Source organism: Myotis myotis, unplaced genomic scaffold (genome assembly GCF_014108235.1).
Source record: "Myotis myotis isolate mMyoMyo1 unplaced genomic scaffold, mMyoMyo1.p scaffold_m19_p_11, whole genome shotgun sequence".
In the NCBI taxonomy this organism is placed as follows: domain Eukaryota; kingdom Metazoa; phylum Chordata; class Mammalia; order Chiroptera; family Vespertilionidae; genus Myotis; species Myotis myotis.
The window spans coordinates 45718890-45735295 of record NW_023416315.1 but is presented as its reverse complement, the minus strand read 5'-3'; the positions used below and the strand labels follow the sequence as shown (position 1 = coordinate 45735295).

Below are 16406 nucleotides of genomic sequence, written 5' to 3'. Positions count from 1 at the left end.
AGGATCCACCAAAAACTATCGTATCCGGCACTCGGTCAACAAAAGGACAGCAAATAATTCCCAACATCATACATACCGGGAAGGCTACCGTGGGCTTTGTTTTTGTTATGTAAAATGCATTAAAGTGACTCATCCACTTAAGATCACCTACTCTCAGAAGCTTTAAAGTAGCTTCAAGAACTAAAATAAATGCTTTCCCAGAATGCCTGATAGGCTCTTCAGCGCATTTAAAAGTATGTATGTGTATTTTTGTGCCACGGACTTTGATTCTTTTTCCCAGCCTAAAAGAGAGGAGAGAATTAGGTTTCATTCCCTTCCTTGCCGTGTGACTACATGGCTACCTTTAAACACTCTATTTCCAGAAAAGCAGCGAGGTGGTGTGTGTGCGCGCGTGTGCGTGTGTGTGTGTGTGTGTGTGTGCAAGTTATTTTAGAATCTTAAAAATAATAGAGAATTACAGGAGACTCTGGTAAGGCTCAGTTCCTCCCCCAAAGAATAGGTTCAATTCATTCTAAGAGCAGGAACCCCAAGTCTTCCGGCAATTAGATGCTTCTAAGGAAGGGTGGCCCCAGTACCTGCAAGACCCCTTGGTGGCCCGGACTCTGCGGCGGGGAGCGGGCAGGCCAGAGAGGCTGTCAAGTGCGCCCTGGGATTGAGGACCTACAGGAGTTTGGACACCGGAGCCACTGGAGAGCATCCCAGAGGCCAAGTGCGGGCGAAGTCCGGGCTGCCCTGCCAAGCCTGACATTACCTATTTGTAAAACGCCCAGCCCAAACACAACTTTTTATTAGACTGCGTGTGGCTGAGAGCGGTCAAGTGGCTGGAAACTTTCTTCTCTTCCCCCCCGGGAAAGGCGCACCTATAAACTCTTTCGAGAATCCTTTAAAGAGAAGGGCTGAGGGCGCCGGCGGAGGTTTCCCGGGACCGCGCGGCCAGGGCGGCCAGCCCCTCGGACGCCCCGGTTCCGAGCACATCCAGGCGGCGAGCGGCGCCCTCCTCCCGCTCGGCCTCTCCGGATCCCAGCCGGGCTCGCTCCCCACCCCCACGGGCAGGAAAACCCGCGACTCGGCCACGGAGTCGGGCGCCCAGCCCCAGCGGCGCCCTCGGCCGGCACTCCCAGCCCTGCCCGGCCCGGCGACTTACGTGATGGCCGAAGGGAATGGCTCCTCCGACGAGGGGCGGATCAGCCAAGATTGGAAAAGTGTCAGAGTCAAGGCCAGCAGGCAGCCAGCAGCCATCTTCGCGATCGAAGATCAATCCCGCCTCCCTCCCCAGCCCGGGAAGGAAGGAGCGGGGCCGGGGCCGCGGGGAGGAGAAGGGGCGCCCTCCGCCCGGGCGCGGAGGTCCGAGGGCTGGCGCGCCGGCCGGGGCGCGGACGCGCCGGGGGAGCAGGGGCGCGGCGGGCGCGGGGAAGGGGCGGCGGCGGGCGGACCCTCGAGCTCGCTTCGCGGTTCAGCTTCCCGGCTGCCTCGCCTCTGCCGCCATCAAGGGCGACTTTGGAAACAGACCTGGGCGAGCCTGCTGGCGCCCGCGCACTCTCACTATCTCTCTTTCCCTCTCGGCTTCTTCCCTGATTTATTCCCCCGATCGCCCAGGGGAAGGAGGCGGAGGCGGGGGCGGGGGCGGGGGCGGAGGAGGAGGGGTGGCGGGGGGATGTCGGAATGGGGGGATGGCAGGCGGAGAGACTTGTGGCGGGGAGAGGCTCCGTCTGGCTGCTCCCGGGGAGTGGAAGGGAGGCGGCTGGGGGTGGGCAGAGGGAGGGCTGGGCGTCAGCGCGATCGGGCGGGGACGGCCGGAGCAGCCCTCCTTACAAGGCAGAAAGGAACTCCCCAAGTCGGCGCCCGCCCGCTGCCGCTGCCCGGCGAGCGGAGGCAGAGCGGACCCAGCCCCGCGGGGCTCCCCCGGGACAGCCAGCCGCCCCGCGGGCACCGGGCTGCGGAGGCTCCAGCCGGCACTTGGCCGGCGTCTTCGGGGGTTATTTTTGCACAGGCGGGCTGCGTTCCCCCAGCCTTTCCCCCGAGTGCAGAATCCACTGCCGGCCTGGGAATCTGGGGGAGTGATCTGACCACAAATGCAGGAGGGGGTGTATTTGCATGGGAAAGCCCCGCTTTGGGCTCTACCAGGTGGCACTATTTATTTGCCCGGCAGCGCCCGAAGCTAGAGCCTCTGGCCTGGCTGAATGCCGTTTGTACCAGCGGTCCCACCCCAGGTACGGCTCACCTGGCGAGGACAGCCTCCGGGCCGGGCTGAGGACGTTCGGGGAAGCACCTGATGCTGTCACATCTTCCCAGCCCTGCCATTCAGTGGGACAGAGGGGTGGAGGGACGAATTCTCCATCCTGGGAGGAGAGAACTGCGAACGGGGCTTTGTACATTCTGGTGAGGCTACTCCAGGAGGGTTCAAACGGCCGGCTTTGGCCACGGGTCTGCCTTGCCTGCAGGGTGAGTTCACTTTGGCAATGCGAAGGCACGAGAAGGGCAGCAATTTGAGAAAAGCGCCTGAAATGTGGAGGAGGAATTAAGGGAGGAAGAGAAAGCTGAGTAGCAGCAAGACAACCAGTTTTCACCTCCACCCCCGGCAGCCGCAGTGGGAAGGCGTGCTCAGGCCTCCTCGCAGAGAGAACAGAGGGGTCTTGGATGAGGCCTCTCCCAACCGCACAGGCCTCTTCAGGGGGGAACTGGTGTGCCGGAGTGGGGAAATTTCCTTGAACGTCTTAAATTCATAAGCTCCCTATGACAGTGTATTCCGATGACAAAAAAAAAAAAAAAAAAATGACCATCCTGCATGTACGTCCAAGCCACAATTATGAGGTGGCTGTAAAATGTTAATGATCCCTTCTTTAGTTTCAGAGGGGCGCTTATGAAAGACCCTTACGTAATCAGAATTTATGTTCCAGCTCTCTGAAGGCAACATCCCGAAACAGAGAAGACATACTACTACTTACTAGCAAAAGATAAAAAGTGTGTGATTTTAAGATTCTTGACCCCATGATGTTTTCACCCACCCATCCACCCCCTCCTTTACCCTCCTTTGTGGCGCCTTATTTGTTTTTGTATTCTCTACATCTCTTTATTGCTCTTTGTTTCTCTCTTCCTACTCTGAGAGGCCTCACAAAAGGCACCCCGCCGGGACTTAACTTTGTTTTATGCTAAGCATGGAGTGTGGCAGCAGGAGCTAGCAAACAGAGATGAAGTGAGATGTAATGCGATTGAGAAACAGAGCTCAGGAAGGAGATTTTCTATAACAGACGAGAGCTTTCCACTCCAAAATTAGATAAGCAAGTAGTCCAGTCCATCATTTATTTTCCAATTTTCAATGATGCAAAAGCAGATTTTCTCCCCCAGTATGGGGATGACAAATAGCAGAATTAGACGCCCGTTATTGTCTGCGTGATATGTTGGTATCATAATAGCCTCACTACATAAAAATATTTGTATAATGTATTCTGTCAATGATTTCAATAATGACCTCAGAATTCCTACTAAGGTATACCATTTCCAATTTGATATCTTTAAAAGAAAGAGCTTAAGGAGTAAAAAAAAAATGTAATAAACTTCAAGAGAAGGTAAGCCAGCCTTCAGTATTAACATTGTTGGCCTTTGAGCCAAATCTCAATTTTTTTGGATCACTATGATGAAACACACTGTTTTCTAATATCTGAAGCTGCTGAAGAAAGATATTGCTTCTACAATTCTTTGTGAAAGTGTTGGTTATCAACTGTAAGGCTAAATCACTGCCCAGTGCTCTGTTATAAGGTTTGCTACTCATGGTTTTTTATCTACCTAAACCTTTTTAATGAGAATATCCATAATGTGAATTTTATTTCTAACGTCCAATAGTTAAAACACGACCATTTCCACAACATAATATTATGTGCCTATTGGATTAGCCATAGCCATTGACAATGCATTGTTTCATCTCAGTTCTGTTATTTTAGAAAATTTCCCCAAAAATCAGATCTCATCCCATTAATTTTAATGAAATTTTGCTAAAATCATCAAATCTGCCATTTAAGGTAAACTGTTTATAAATCACAGGGACTGATAATAAAAGTTGTCTTATGGGCTATAAATGAGCAAGAAGTAAGAAATCAATACCTACCATTCACTTAGAGGAAATTTTCTAATATGAAAATAGACTAATGAAGAGTTGCAGATATTTATATTTAGTCACATCTAGAAGAAAGTTTAAAGAAGATTTAGTTCATGCAAAGCAGTGACTTTTACTCCCTGTTCATTTAATCTATTGGGGTGACACTGGTTAACAAAATTATGTGGGTTTCAGGTGCACCATTCCACAACACATCATCTGTACACTGTATTGTGTGCTCACCACTCCCAGTCAAGTCTCCATAAACAGTCACTTTTATAACAAATTTATAATTTGTAACTTTTGGCTAACTCTCAATTGTTATTATTTGTAAATATTTAATTTGTTCATATATATTTCATTTTTATTAAAAATGAACAAAGAACGATATGCACCTTGTAACCACGAAACATTCACTTTTATTCCCCTTTTTAGGTTATAGTATACATAGTGGTAGCGTAAAAGTCTACTTTGTTGTATATTTGTTTGTTTGTATGAGCATGTTTTCCTGAAATTTTTTCAGTAAATCAAATCTAATTATTCAACATTTTTACTATATAATAGAACAAGTAACCTAATTGAAATGTTTTTAATTTTCTCTCTCTCTCCCTCTCTCTCTCTCTCTCTCTCTCTCTCTCTCTCTCTCTCTCTCTCTCTCTCTCCTGTACATATACAAATACTAGAAAAGAAAATAATTCCGCTTGGCCAAAATAACTTAAAAGGCAATAATTAATGTTCTAGGTTTTTCTTTTTGGCATATCTTAAGTAATATAAGGAGAAAATCATAACAATGAGCCTTATTTGTGTATATGCAGATAGGAGTGTACGACCTGTCTCGGAGATAAAGTTACACTGTAAGAGCCATAATCGAAAATGCCTGTGACTTGAGGTGATATCATGCTTCTATGCACACACAGTTATGTGACATAGAAAGCCAAAGTTAAACAAAAAATGGACAGAAAGCTTCAACTATCTATGTCCTTGGGGGATCTTTTCAGAAGATGGGAATAAGAAAGAAAGCAACTCAGAAGTATCAACTCCCAGGAGAATGAATGGTTAAGGGAGTGTGTAATGGTTTTTAAGGCAGCATTAGCGTTCAGTGTTTTTAAACTAAAGCAGCACACACAGGCCATCATAGAAAGCAACAAGGAAAAGACACTGTCTTAGATAAGGAAATACGGTCAAATACTTCCTATAAACAAGATAAGTATTTAGAATAAATTTTTCCTTGGCCAGAATAATATAGCTATTGACAGATATTGCATTAAACTTCTTATTGTTGTTAATACTCACCTGAAGATATTTTCCCATTGATTTTTAGAGAGAGTGGAAGGGAGGAGAAGAAACAGAGAGAGAGAAACATCAATGTGAGAGAGACACATAGATTGGTTGCCTCCCACAGGAGACCCCTCCAGGTACCAAACCTGCAACAGAGGTACATGCCCTTGACTGGAATCGAACCCGGGACCCTTCAGGCCACAGGCCGACACTCTATCCACTGAGCCAAACTGGCTAGGTCTGCATTAAACTTTTGATGAAAAAATATTCTTTTTCTAAATGAACACAGAAGCATTCAACAAGTACTTATTAAAAGTTTATTATTTGCCCATCAGAATCTGATATTGACAAACTTCTGCTAACTTAAGGATTTAGAAATAGTAGCTATTATATTAAATACCATCATATCTTCAACCAAGCAATAGCTTTTATGCTGTTCTATTTTTTAATCTCTGCTAATCATAAAATTTTTTATTTATCCCTTTCTCTTGTTTTATTTTTGCTCTTTCTACCTTCCTCCACCATTAAACACAAGCACATCTCAGAAAAAATTAGCACCTACATCATGAATTCCCATTAAAAAAAACTATTAGACTCTAAAATCTAAATTTTATTGAATGATCCTTCTTCACTCCATAAATAAGGCTGGAGTTTTTATGTTTTTTTATTCCTCGCCCCAGGATACATTTTTCATTGATTCTAGAAAAAGAAAAAGAGAGAAACATCCATGTGATAGAGAAACATTGATTGGGTTGTCTCATGCATGCACCCCAACTGGGTATCATGCCCCAACTGGGTATTACACCCCCAACCTGGGTGTGTACCCTGACAGGGAATTGAACCCACGACCTTTTGGTGCAAGGGACAACGCTCTAACCACTGAGCTGAACCACACCAGCCAGGGTGAGGCTAGAGTTTTCTTGTTGTTTTTTGAACTGTAAGTTATAGCACAAACTATATGCAATCCATTTATTTAGACCTATACAGACAAAGGGAAGTACAGAATTCAGTTACTTATCCAAGTAATTACTAGCAGCAAAAATGCAATGGGATGTGGTTAATAATGGGTAGATAGTAACATTTGAAAAGACGAAAACTAATACCTATTGGCACTCTTCCAGTTTTTTTTAATTATGTAAACCAGCAGTTCTCAACCTGTGGGTCACGACCCCTTTGGCAGTCGAACGAACCTTTCACAGGCGTTGCCTAAGACCATCCTGCATATCAGATATTTACATTAGGATTCATAACAGTAGCAGCATTACAGTTATGAAGTAGGAACAAAAATAATTTTATGGTTGGGTCACAACATGAGGAACTGTATTTAAAGGGCCAGAATGTTGAGAACCACTGATAAATGCAACCTTCCATGAGAAAGAAAAAAAAAAGATCATTTGTTGATGCTATTCTTTTTTTATTATTGATTTTAGAGAGAGCGATAGAGAGATAGAAACATAGATGAGATCGATAGGCTGCCTCCTGCACACCATACCTGTTATGGATCAAATATTTATATAAATATAGATATTATATAAATTAATCTGTTATATGAGAATTTATAGAAGCACCACAAAAGGGTATTGCTAGGAGTTTCTCCCTCTGAAGTAATGAGGTGGGGGAAAATAGAAGAAAAATAATTTTATTTTTGTAGCCACACATTTCAGATTTATATGATTAAAATACCTACTATTATTGCAAAAGGGATTTGATTATCTGGACATATGAGTAAACTTAAGAGTTAAAATCCTACATTCCACTAATAGGTGACAATAATATCTCTATTCTATTTACCTATCTCATGGGCAATATAAACAAGTTGGGTATTAGGAAACTTTTGAAAATCAATATACATCAATTTGTTTATTAATTTCAGAAAGATGAAGGGAGAGATAGAGAGGGATAGAAACATCAACGATGAGATAGAATCATTGATTGGCTGCCTCCTGCATGCCTCCTACTTGGTTTCAAGCCCACACCTGGCATATACCCTGACTAGGAATCAAACTTTGACATTCTGGTTCATAGGTCTATGCTAAACCACTGACCCACACTGGCCAGGCCATCAAATATTTTAAAGTATCATTTTTAATCCTCATCAGAGGATGTGTTTTATTGATTTTTTTAGAGAGTGAGGAAGTGGGGGGGTGGAGAGAAAAACATCGATGTAAGAGAGAAACATTGATCAGTTGCCTTTTGTTTGTGCCCGACCAGGGATTAAACCTGCACTCTGTGTATGTGTCCTGACCAGAAATCAAACCAGCGACCTTTCAGTGTTCAGGATGACACTCCAACCAACTGAGCCACACAGGCCAGGGCTACATCAAGATTTTTTTTAATTTTTTAAATATATTTTATTGATTTCAGAGAGGAAGGGAGAAAGAGAGATCGAAATATCAATGATGAGAGAGAATCATTAGTCAGCTGCCTCCTGCGTGCCTCACACTGGGGATCAAGCCCACAGCCCAGGCATAAGGCCCTGATAAGGAATCGAACCATGACCTCCTGGTCGACACTCAACCATTGAGCCACGCCAACTGGACCATCAAATATTATTTTTTTAATATATTTTATTGATTTTTTACAGAGAGGAAGGGAGAGGGCCAGAGAGTTAGAAACATCGATGAGAGAGAAACATCAATCAGCTGCCTCCTGCACACCTCCTACTGGGGAGGTGCCTGCAACCAAGGTACATGCCCTTGACCGGATCAAACCTGGGACCTTTCAGTCCGCAGGCCGACGCTCTATCCACTGAGCCAAACTGGTTAGGACCCATCAAATATTTTTAAATAGTAATAGTATTTTCTTTAAAAGATAGAATGTGGTATAATTTCTAACAATTCCTGATAATTTGGAAAAAGACAAGATACTGTGATGCCTAATCAACTGGCTGAAGGATATTGTTGTATGCTTCTGATGTTATATTTTTTCATAATTAAAACAGTATTTCAACAGCTTGGACCCTTAAACGTAAAAACAGGGATTTAAATAATTTTATTCTAAAGATAACTTACATTGTCTACAGTTGGAATTTAACCCCTAGAGTGCTGGGGAGCGTGATCGCGCTCCTCCTGTCCTTCGCCAAAAGTGCCGGGAGCACTGTCGTGCTCCTCCTGCAGTGTCACTATTAGATGCTAGGAGTTCACTCTTTATTGACAGATGGCACCTAAGTGCAGGTTACTTATGATGCCGAATGTTTGTAGTTCTAGAATTGACCACTGGCATTTTTTATCTGCCTAGTGTTTTACAGGCACTATGATTTTATGAAGTTTACTCAGATTTTGTAGCCCTAACGCTTCGAAATGACGCCCGGTTCTAAATCTGCTTTTATTAGTGATGATGATATTGCTAAATATGTCAATTCTTGCTGTGAAGATGACGATTTTGTGGAAGATATTGGAGAAGGGTGTCCCTCTATTTTAACATTATATGCTTTGTTCAATTTTTTTCTACTAGTATTTTATAATACAATCAGCAAACAATATATGTCAAAGATGAAAACAAATGTAGTAAAGGTTTCCTTACGTTTTTGAATATGTAACTTCATTTACTTGAGATTCATAATTTTTTTCCTAAACTGCTGTAAAATCAGCAAAAATGCCTTGGCAATTTTAGCATAGTTACTAGGATATTGGTTGGCACTCAAAGGGTTAAATATATTGATTTTTCTTTTTCTTATTCACATTTCCTTTAATTTTTACTCTAAGGTGACCCTTTCTTTAGGAATATGATTCTCTCAGATTATCCAAGCTAGCCAGAATAAAAGAATTGATTTCATAAATTTGCCAACCTGGGTGAAGATAGTCCAAAGTAAAACATAAACTTGAGTCTTGTGTTTCAAACTGAGTACTGGTATACAGCCTGCCCTCTGTATTCTCGGGTTCTAAATCGGTGGTTTCAATTCACCAAGTAAAAAGTAGTTATGTTGTTGCTGATGTGTACTACCATATAATGAGACCTGTGATTGTTGTGTCTGTAATGAACATGTACAGATTTTTCCCTACATATTATTCCCTAAACAATATAGTTCAATTATTTGCATAGCATTTACACTGTGAGTAATTACATTGTGAGTAATCTAGAGATGATTTACAGTATACAGGAGGGTGTGCGCAGACTATATGCAAATACTGTGCCATTCTATGTAGGGGACTTGAGCATCCTCAGATATTGGTGTCCATGGAGGTTCTGGAACCAATCCCCCACAACAACTGTATGTATTACCTGATGTTACTGCAAGTCTTTCTGTTACACAGAGATTAATCCATCTTTTGCCAAACTGTCACTCACTTTTTTGGATATAATTTATACTGTCAGGATACATGCAAATTATTAAGTTTAAACCAAATGAATAACTTTATAATCTCAAATGGATAACTTAAAAATGAAGGGTTTTGTTTTTATAATATTCTAATAACATATCTTACTCTAGCTGCCATTAAAAATTATCTTAATTTTATTTAATTATGTCATTCACATGGTTAGTAGTCATTTTCTATATCCTATCTAATAAAAGAGAAACATGCAAATTAGCCATCCCTCTGCTATGCTGAAGCCATGCCCACCAGTCACGCCCACCAGCCAATCCGAGTGACTATGCAAATTATCCAACAAAGATGGTGGTTAATTTGCATATGCAGGTGTCAAGCACCCTAGGAGGCGAAGTCGGCCGTGGCCGTGGGCTCCTGGGACTTTCGCTGGCCCCGGGAGGAAAGGCCGTAGCCACGTCCGCAGGCTCCCGGGACTTTTGTTAACTGTCACTCTGCGACCAAGATGGCGGTGCCCATAGTGGCCAGGGCGGGACGCTGGCGGCGTTGCCCCAGCAACACAAGCCCAGCGTCTGGCCCAGTTGCGTGGAGGGAGGGAAGGGGAGGGACCTCTGGCCAGAGTCCGCTTCAAGGAATGCCCAGCGTCTGCACCCCAGCCAGGCGGAGGGAGGGGAGGGCAGGCCAGAGTCCCTGGTGAGGAATGCTGGGCTCACGGCGACGCGTTCAGCTTTAGAAGTTATTTACTAACCATCAGTAAGTAAATAACTTCTAAAGCTGAACGTGTGTGCTTGGCTGGGTGAAGAGAGGGGAGGGCAGGGGCCTTGGCCAGAGTTTGTGGCGAGGGATGCTGGCATCATTGCAGGCCAGGCTGTGGGGAACACCCCCCCCCCTTGCATGAATTTTGTGCATCGGGCTACTAGTATATATATATAAAAGCCTAAGTGACCATTCCGACCGGAATAACCAGTCAACCAGTCGCTATGATGCGCACTGACCACCAAGGGGAAGACGCTCAATGCAGGAGTTGCCCCCTGGTGGTCAGTGCACTTCCACGGGGGGGGGGGGGGGGGAGAAGCGCTGCTCAGCCAGAAGCTGGGCTCATGGCTGGCGAGCGCAGCTGTGGTGGCAGGAGCCCGTCATGGTACCCAGCCCTGGCTCACGCTCCTCCCTGGCCCCCGGCCACTTGACGCACTGCTACATCCCCCAAGGGGTCCCAGATTGCAAGAGGGTGCAAGAAGGTCAAGGATTCCGCCCCCACCACCCCCGCACGAATCCATGCACCAGGCCTCTAGTTTATAATAAGAGCCAGCACGTTTTGGGGGTTTTTTTGGTGGGAGGGCTGTGTATAGTCACTCATCTCTATCTCTCCCTGTTTGTCCTTGAAAATTTCTTAAATTCAAGACTTGATATTTTTCAAAAGATTATTAGAATACTTTCATACTTCCTATATATTGGATTATACATTTTTTAAACTTCATTATTACTTCTCAAAATACACAACATTTTTTCCTTTGAACAACCACAAAATACTTCTCAAAGATGAACTGTCATCATAAACTTAGTTACAACATGGTGACAAAGCTTCAAATTCAAGCTTGAACAAAGGTCCATAATTTATCAGAGTGCAGGACAGAACCCAGTTCTGCTGTTTTTCCCCCTTTTCTCCCAACTTAACTAGCCAGTTCCATTCTGTCTCTTTTCCACCTTTTCTTTTGACCTTTTTCCTTCCCAACAGACAATACTTGAATGTCTTAAACACATTACCAAAAGAGGGATCTTTTGAAAGTAATATGGAGAAAAGGAAGTGTAAATATTAGCAAAATCAAAGAGAAATTACCCAAAGAAGAAAAAATAGAAACGTGAAGGAAGGACAATATGAAAAAGGGATGAATTTGCTCCTATAACACAGATAAATGCAATGCAAAGAAGAAAGGTAAAACAGAAACAGTAAGAAGCAAGAAGGCCAAAATGCCTGGAACAAAACAGCATACATGAGGCTAAAGATTAAGACAACTAAATTTACTTCAAACATTCAATCAGCTAAAATTTTTATTGCTAAACAAATGTAGTAATCTTCAATGTCTCCCTATTTATAGAAAATATAAAAAATCTTTCAAGATTCCCTAAAAGCCGAAACCGGTTTGGCTCAGTGGATAGAGCCTCGGCCTGCGGACTGAAAGGTCCCAGGTTCGATTCCGGTCAAGGGCATGTACCTGGGTTGCGGGCACATCCCCAGTGGGAGATGTGCAGGAGGCAGCTGATCGATGTTTCTCTCTCATCGATGTTTCTAACTCTCTATCTCTCTCCCTTCCTCTCTGTAAAAAATCAATAAAATATATATATAAAAAAAAAGATTCCCTAAAAGTAGAACGGGTTTTATGATATTAATATTCAACCACTTTTTAAAATAAAACAGTAAATAATAAAGTGTTATATAAGGTACAACTACTGTACAATGTTTGCAAATTCCCTATGCATAGGCAGCAACCTGATCATGACATGTAGAATTTTTATAAGAACTCAACTAAAAAATGTCATAATCCATTACATATAGAATACCAATTTATATGTACAAATATTTTCATAGTAAATGACTCATGAACTTTAATGAGCCTGTATTCTTTTCATTTTCAGCCTTCAGGACCACTTCTTTCTCTCAATACCTTTGTTCAGAAAAATTCACGAACAATAGGGAGGTGTAAATGGGATTAGGAAGAAAGGTCAACGGTGACTTAACCACTTCAGTGACTTTATTCTAACCTGAAAAACTGTTAGAATTTAGAAAATGTCAAAGAGCCCTGAACTCAGAGTCACATGTCCCACTCAGTCTCTTTTCCATGTCTTACATTAATTTTACATTAATTTGTTCTTAATTAATGAGAACACTTGAACTCATTAATCTCTAAAACCTCCATCAAATACTCAAATTCTTAACCCCAGATTTCTGTTGACTCTTGAAATCATTAGAAATTTCTGCCTGACTATAGAGAAGTATGCTCACATGCAGTGGTACGCTAGAAATGGCCAGCCATGTCTAACTAAAAAACTTAGCTGTGTCATGTAATAGTTCAGAGATGTAGGCCAAGTTACTTCTTTCTCCAGCCTCAGTTTTCAATTTTTAAAAAATGGGGGAAATTCTGTGTGAGGATTAAAGAATATAGCAGTTTCTTTACTCATCCATAGCCACACTCAAAGTCAAGGATATTGCAGGACAACAGATAAAAAGCATTGAGCCATGCAAGGTGAAATTTTTTCAATCTCTATGATTTAAGAATTGAAAATAAATTTATAACAAGTCATTTTAAACAAGACTAAGCAATTATCTATAAGAACAAATAACTGGCATGTAAAATATATCCTATCTAATAATAGACCAACATGGTAATTGATAGTACCTTTGCTACTCCTCCCATTCGCTAATCAGCGTGATATGCAAATTAACCATCAACAAAGATGGTGGTTAATTTGCATACGTAGGCTCCAAGCAGTGGAAGGAAGACTGAAGGCGAGCCAGAGCAGCGAAGATGGAAGGCTGAAGGCAGCTCCGGCCCGAGCAGCAAAGACTGAAGACTGAAGGCGGCTCCGGCCGGAGCAGTGAAGATGGAAGACTGAAGGTTGCTCCGGCCAGAGTGAAGGCCTGGGTTCCGGGTGCCAGAAGAAAACCGGTGCCAGCAGCCAGGAGAAGGGAAGGCCTATTGCATGAATCTCTTCATGCAACAGGCCTCTAATATATATATATATATATATATATATATATATATATATATATTCTAAATATATATACTTCTTTAGAATATATATATTCTAAAGAAGTAGCTTTTTTCTCATTCTTTTGTAATCTGTATGTGTGCATGCTTTGAAATATACATAATAGATTAGTAAACTGATGATCAATAAAGGTGGAGATTGTTCATTTGGAAAAAAGCTTGTAATAAAGAAAATATTGTCTAAGAATAAATAAACCATTTTCAAGGCTCAAATATGTAGGCAAATTTTAAAAATTAGAAACATATAAGTATTTCTTTATAATTTGTTAACTTTTAATAGCTTTATTTATTCACATACCATATAATTAACCCATTTAAATTATATGTTCCAAGGGTTTTTAGCATTAAAAGATTTAGCATAGAAATATTTTTATTTTAAAAAATCAATTCTTACATATTTAAACAGGCACAGTATTTAATGAGATATGCAAGTATTAACTATATAGATATGTAACATATCAACTTATGAATGTTAGAGAAATTTTAATGGCCTTGATACTTAAATTGTATAAATTACTGATGACTAGGATTTTTCCAAATATAAACTCTTAGCCTCTCTATCCTTTAGTCCATCTCAAGCAATTAATCACTATAAAAGTTTCTATTTAAGCTTATATAAAAAAATAATCATCTGGGCCTATTATAGATTCATAAAAAACCAATAAATTATCATTTCAACTGGCATATGTACCTACTTTTTTATTTGTATCATTTATGTATATGCTATGGAGCTTATTTTGTGTTGTCATCTTTGTACTTGTACAATGAGAGTAGTATTTATGATATTGAACTATGTGAGGCTGTAAATGGCATTTGCATCCATCAGATACATCAACTCTGCGTCTACATTTAATCACTGGCTGGAGCTATTTATTGCTTCATGTACTCTTCTTCCATAAACAGCAATACCTCAGTAAGACACCTTCATGGTACTGATTTTGTTACCTTTCAATGGAGATTAGAAAGATAAAAATATTTTAGAGAAATAAAATATTATCACCTTGATCAAGCAAATAAGAAGCTTTAAAAGTTGAATTTGAAAATACAAGAAAAAATAAAATCTATAACTAAATATGTCTCATTTTGAAAACTTTTATTAGATCCTCAAATAAACAGTATGGGTAGTATTTGTCATTTTTTTCTGAATGAAATATTAAGACAACTGGATTTGGTACTTTCTCTTAGAAGTATATTTTTAATTTAAGTAGAAAGTATTTTCTAAACACTATAATAGTAACAGTATTCCAAAAATACAGGCAATCCCCAACTTATAAGCATGTGTTCCAAACAATTATTTTTATACCCTCGTTTTGAAACACAAGCTGCATTTTCTCATTGAAAGAACATGTGGGTTGCCGAAACCGGTTTGGCTCAGTGGATAGAGCGTCGGCCTGCGGACTGGGGGGTCCCGGGTTCGATTCCGGTCAGGGGCGTGTGCCTGGGTTGCGGGCATATCCCCGGTGGGAGATGTGCGGGAGGCGGCTGATCAATGTTTCTCTCTCATCGATCTTTCTGGCCCTCTGTCTCTCTCCCTTCCTCTCTGTAAAAAATCAATAAAATATATTTAAAAAAAAAAAAAAAAAAAAAGAAAGAACATGTGGGTTTTAGTGAGCAACCTGATCGTGAATTCACAATCCTACTTAGCTTCAATTGCGGGTCTAGAGTCACCATTTCTGTATAAAGTCTAACAGACTTCAAACAACATTCAAATTAATAACCTTGGAAATATAAATTGATGAATGTGGGTTGATAGTCATCACTTAATCTCATGAATAGCATTAAAGGTAATTCATTATATTTCTTTTTTTTAAATCAAGATTTCCCTTTCATACACATAGCATAGTACATATGTGAGTGCATAATAGAAACCTTAAGAACTCACTTTTGCACTTGTTTGATGCAAACTAGAAATTTACATGTGTCTTTATTCATTTGTTTATTCTTGGAGTTGGTCATCTACTCATTTGTTAGTAAGAATTTGTTAAAAGGAGCTTCCGGTCAAGACAGGGAGATGAAATGTTCTAAGAATAATTGTGGTGATGGTTGCACAACTTTGTAAATATATTAAAAACCATTGATTCATACACTTTACATGGGTGAATGGCATATTAACTATACCTTAATTATATCATATATATGATATATAATGATATATATAACATATATATAATATAATGTAATATATATTATCATATATATATATATAATGCCTGGTACACTTTACTAGACTACACATTTCATAGACAATACTGCCTTTAGTCAAGTGTCTGGGCCACAGGAGGCACTCTACAATTATGTTTTAAGGAAACAAGACTGGCAAGTAAATAAGTCAAAAGTATTACCTGCAAGAAAAATTAATCAAAACTTGGTATTGTGTCTGTTAAAATAAACCCAAGCTGAAATTTGTTCTAATTATCCTTCTAAGAGCCAAGATCAATTCCTGGGAGAGGTGAATTTGTAGAGATGAAGGTTTGAACTCCCCTAAGAAGTTTCTAAGCACATACTTGAGATAGAGGCCTGACTGGGATACTTTAAAGCTACAGTGCCTTCCATACATATCAGTGGTTCTCAAATTTGAGTATGCGTCATAATCACGTGGGAGACCAGATTACTAGCACCAAGCCTGAGTTTCTGATTCAGTAGGTTTGGGTGGGGCCAAAGTATTTGTATGCCTAACAAATTCAACAGTAATACTGATTCTGTGTGTCAGGGGAATTCTACCAGTTATTCAAAAAGTGAATGTTAAGTGGGAGATGATGTGAGGTGGGCTAAGGAAAATGGAGACATAAAAGGAAATGACTCACTGAGACAAATTTTATAAGTCAATAAACTAACTTCTAGCAAAGCTTTTTACACTAGTGCATTATCTTGGTACCTGGTAAGAATGGTGATTCAGTGAGCGAGCTTTATTATCTGGTGTTACCTTTAACACCAATTCCTGAGTTAAATTGCTTGTCAGATCTCCTGCTGCCTTTCACATATCAAATTTACTGATACTGGCCTGCC

At 41.0% G+C, this 16406-nt stretch overlaps 1 protein-coding gene across 7 annotated transcripts in view; it reads right to left on the bottom strand.

The window, feature by feature from the left end:
• The window catches only part of CACNA2D1 (calcium voltage-gated channel auxiliary subunit alpha2delta 1), a 391747-nt gene extending 390157 nt beyond the window's left edge, over window positions 1-1590 (bottom strand). For all 7 annotated transcript variants that reach the window (XM_036328345.1, XM_036328344.1, XM_036328339.1 and 4 more), the window contains exon 1: window positions 1145-1590. In XM_036328345.1, the coding sequence (XP_036184238.1) occupies window positions 1145-1239 (95 nt within the window). In that variant the 5' untranslated portion in view covers window positions 1240-1590. The remainder of the gene's footprint in view (window positions 1-1144) is intronic.
• Between the last annotated feature and the right edge of the window lie 14816 nt (window positions 1591-16406).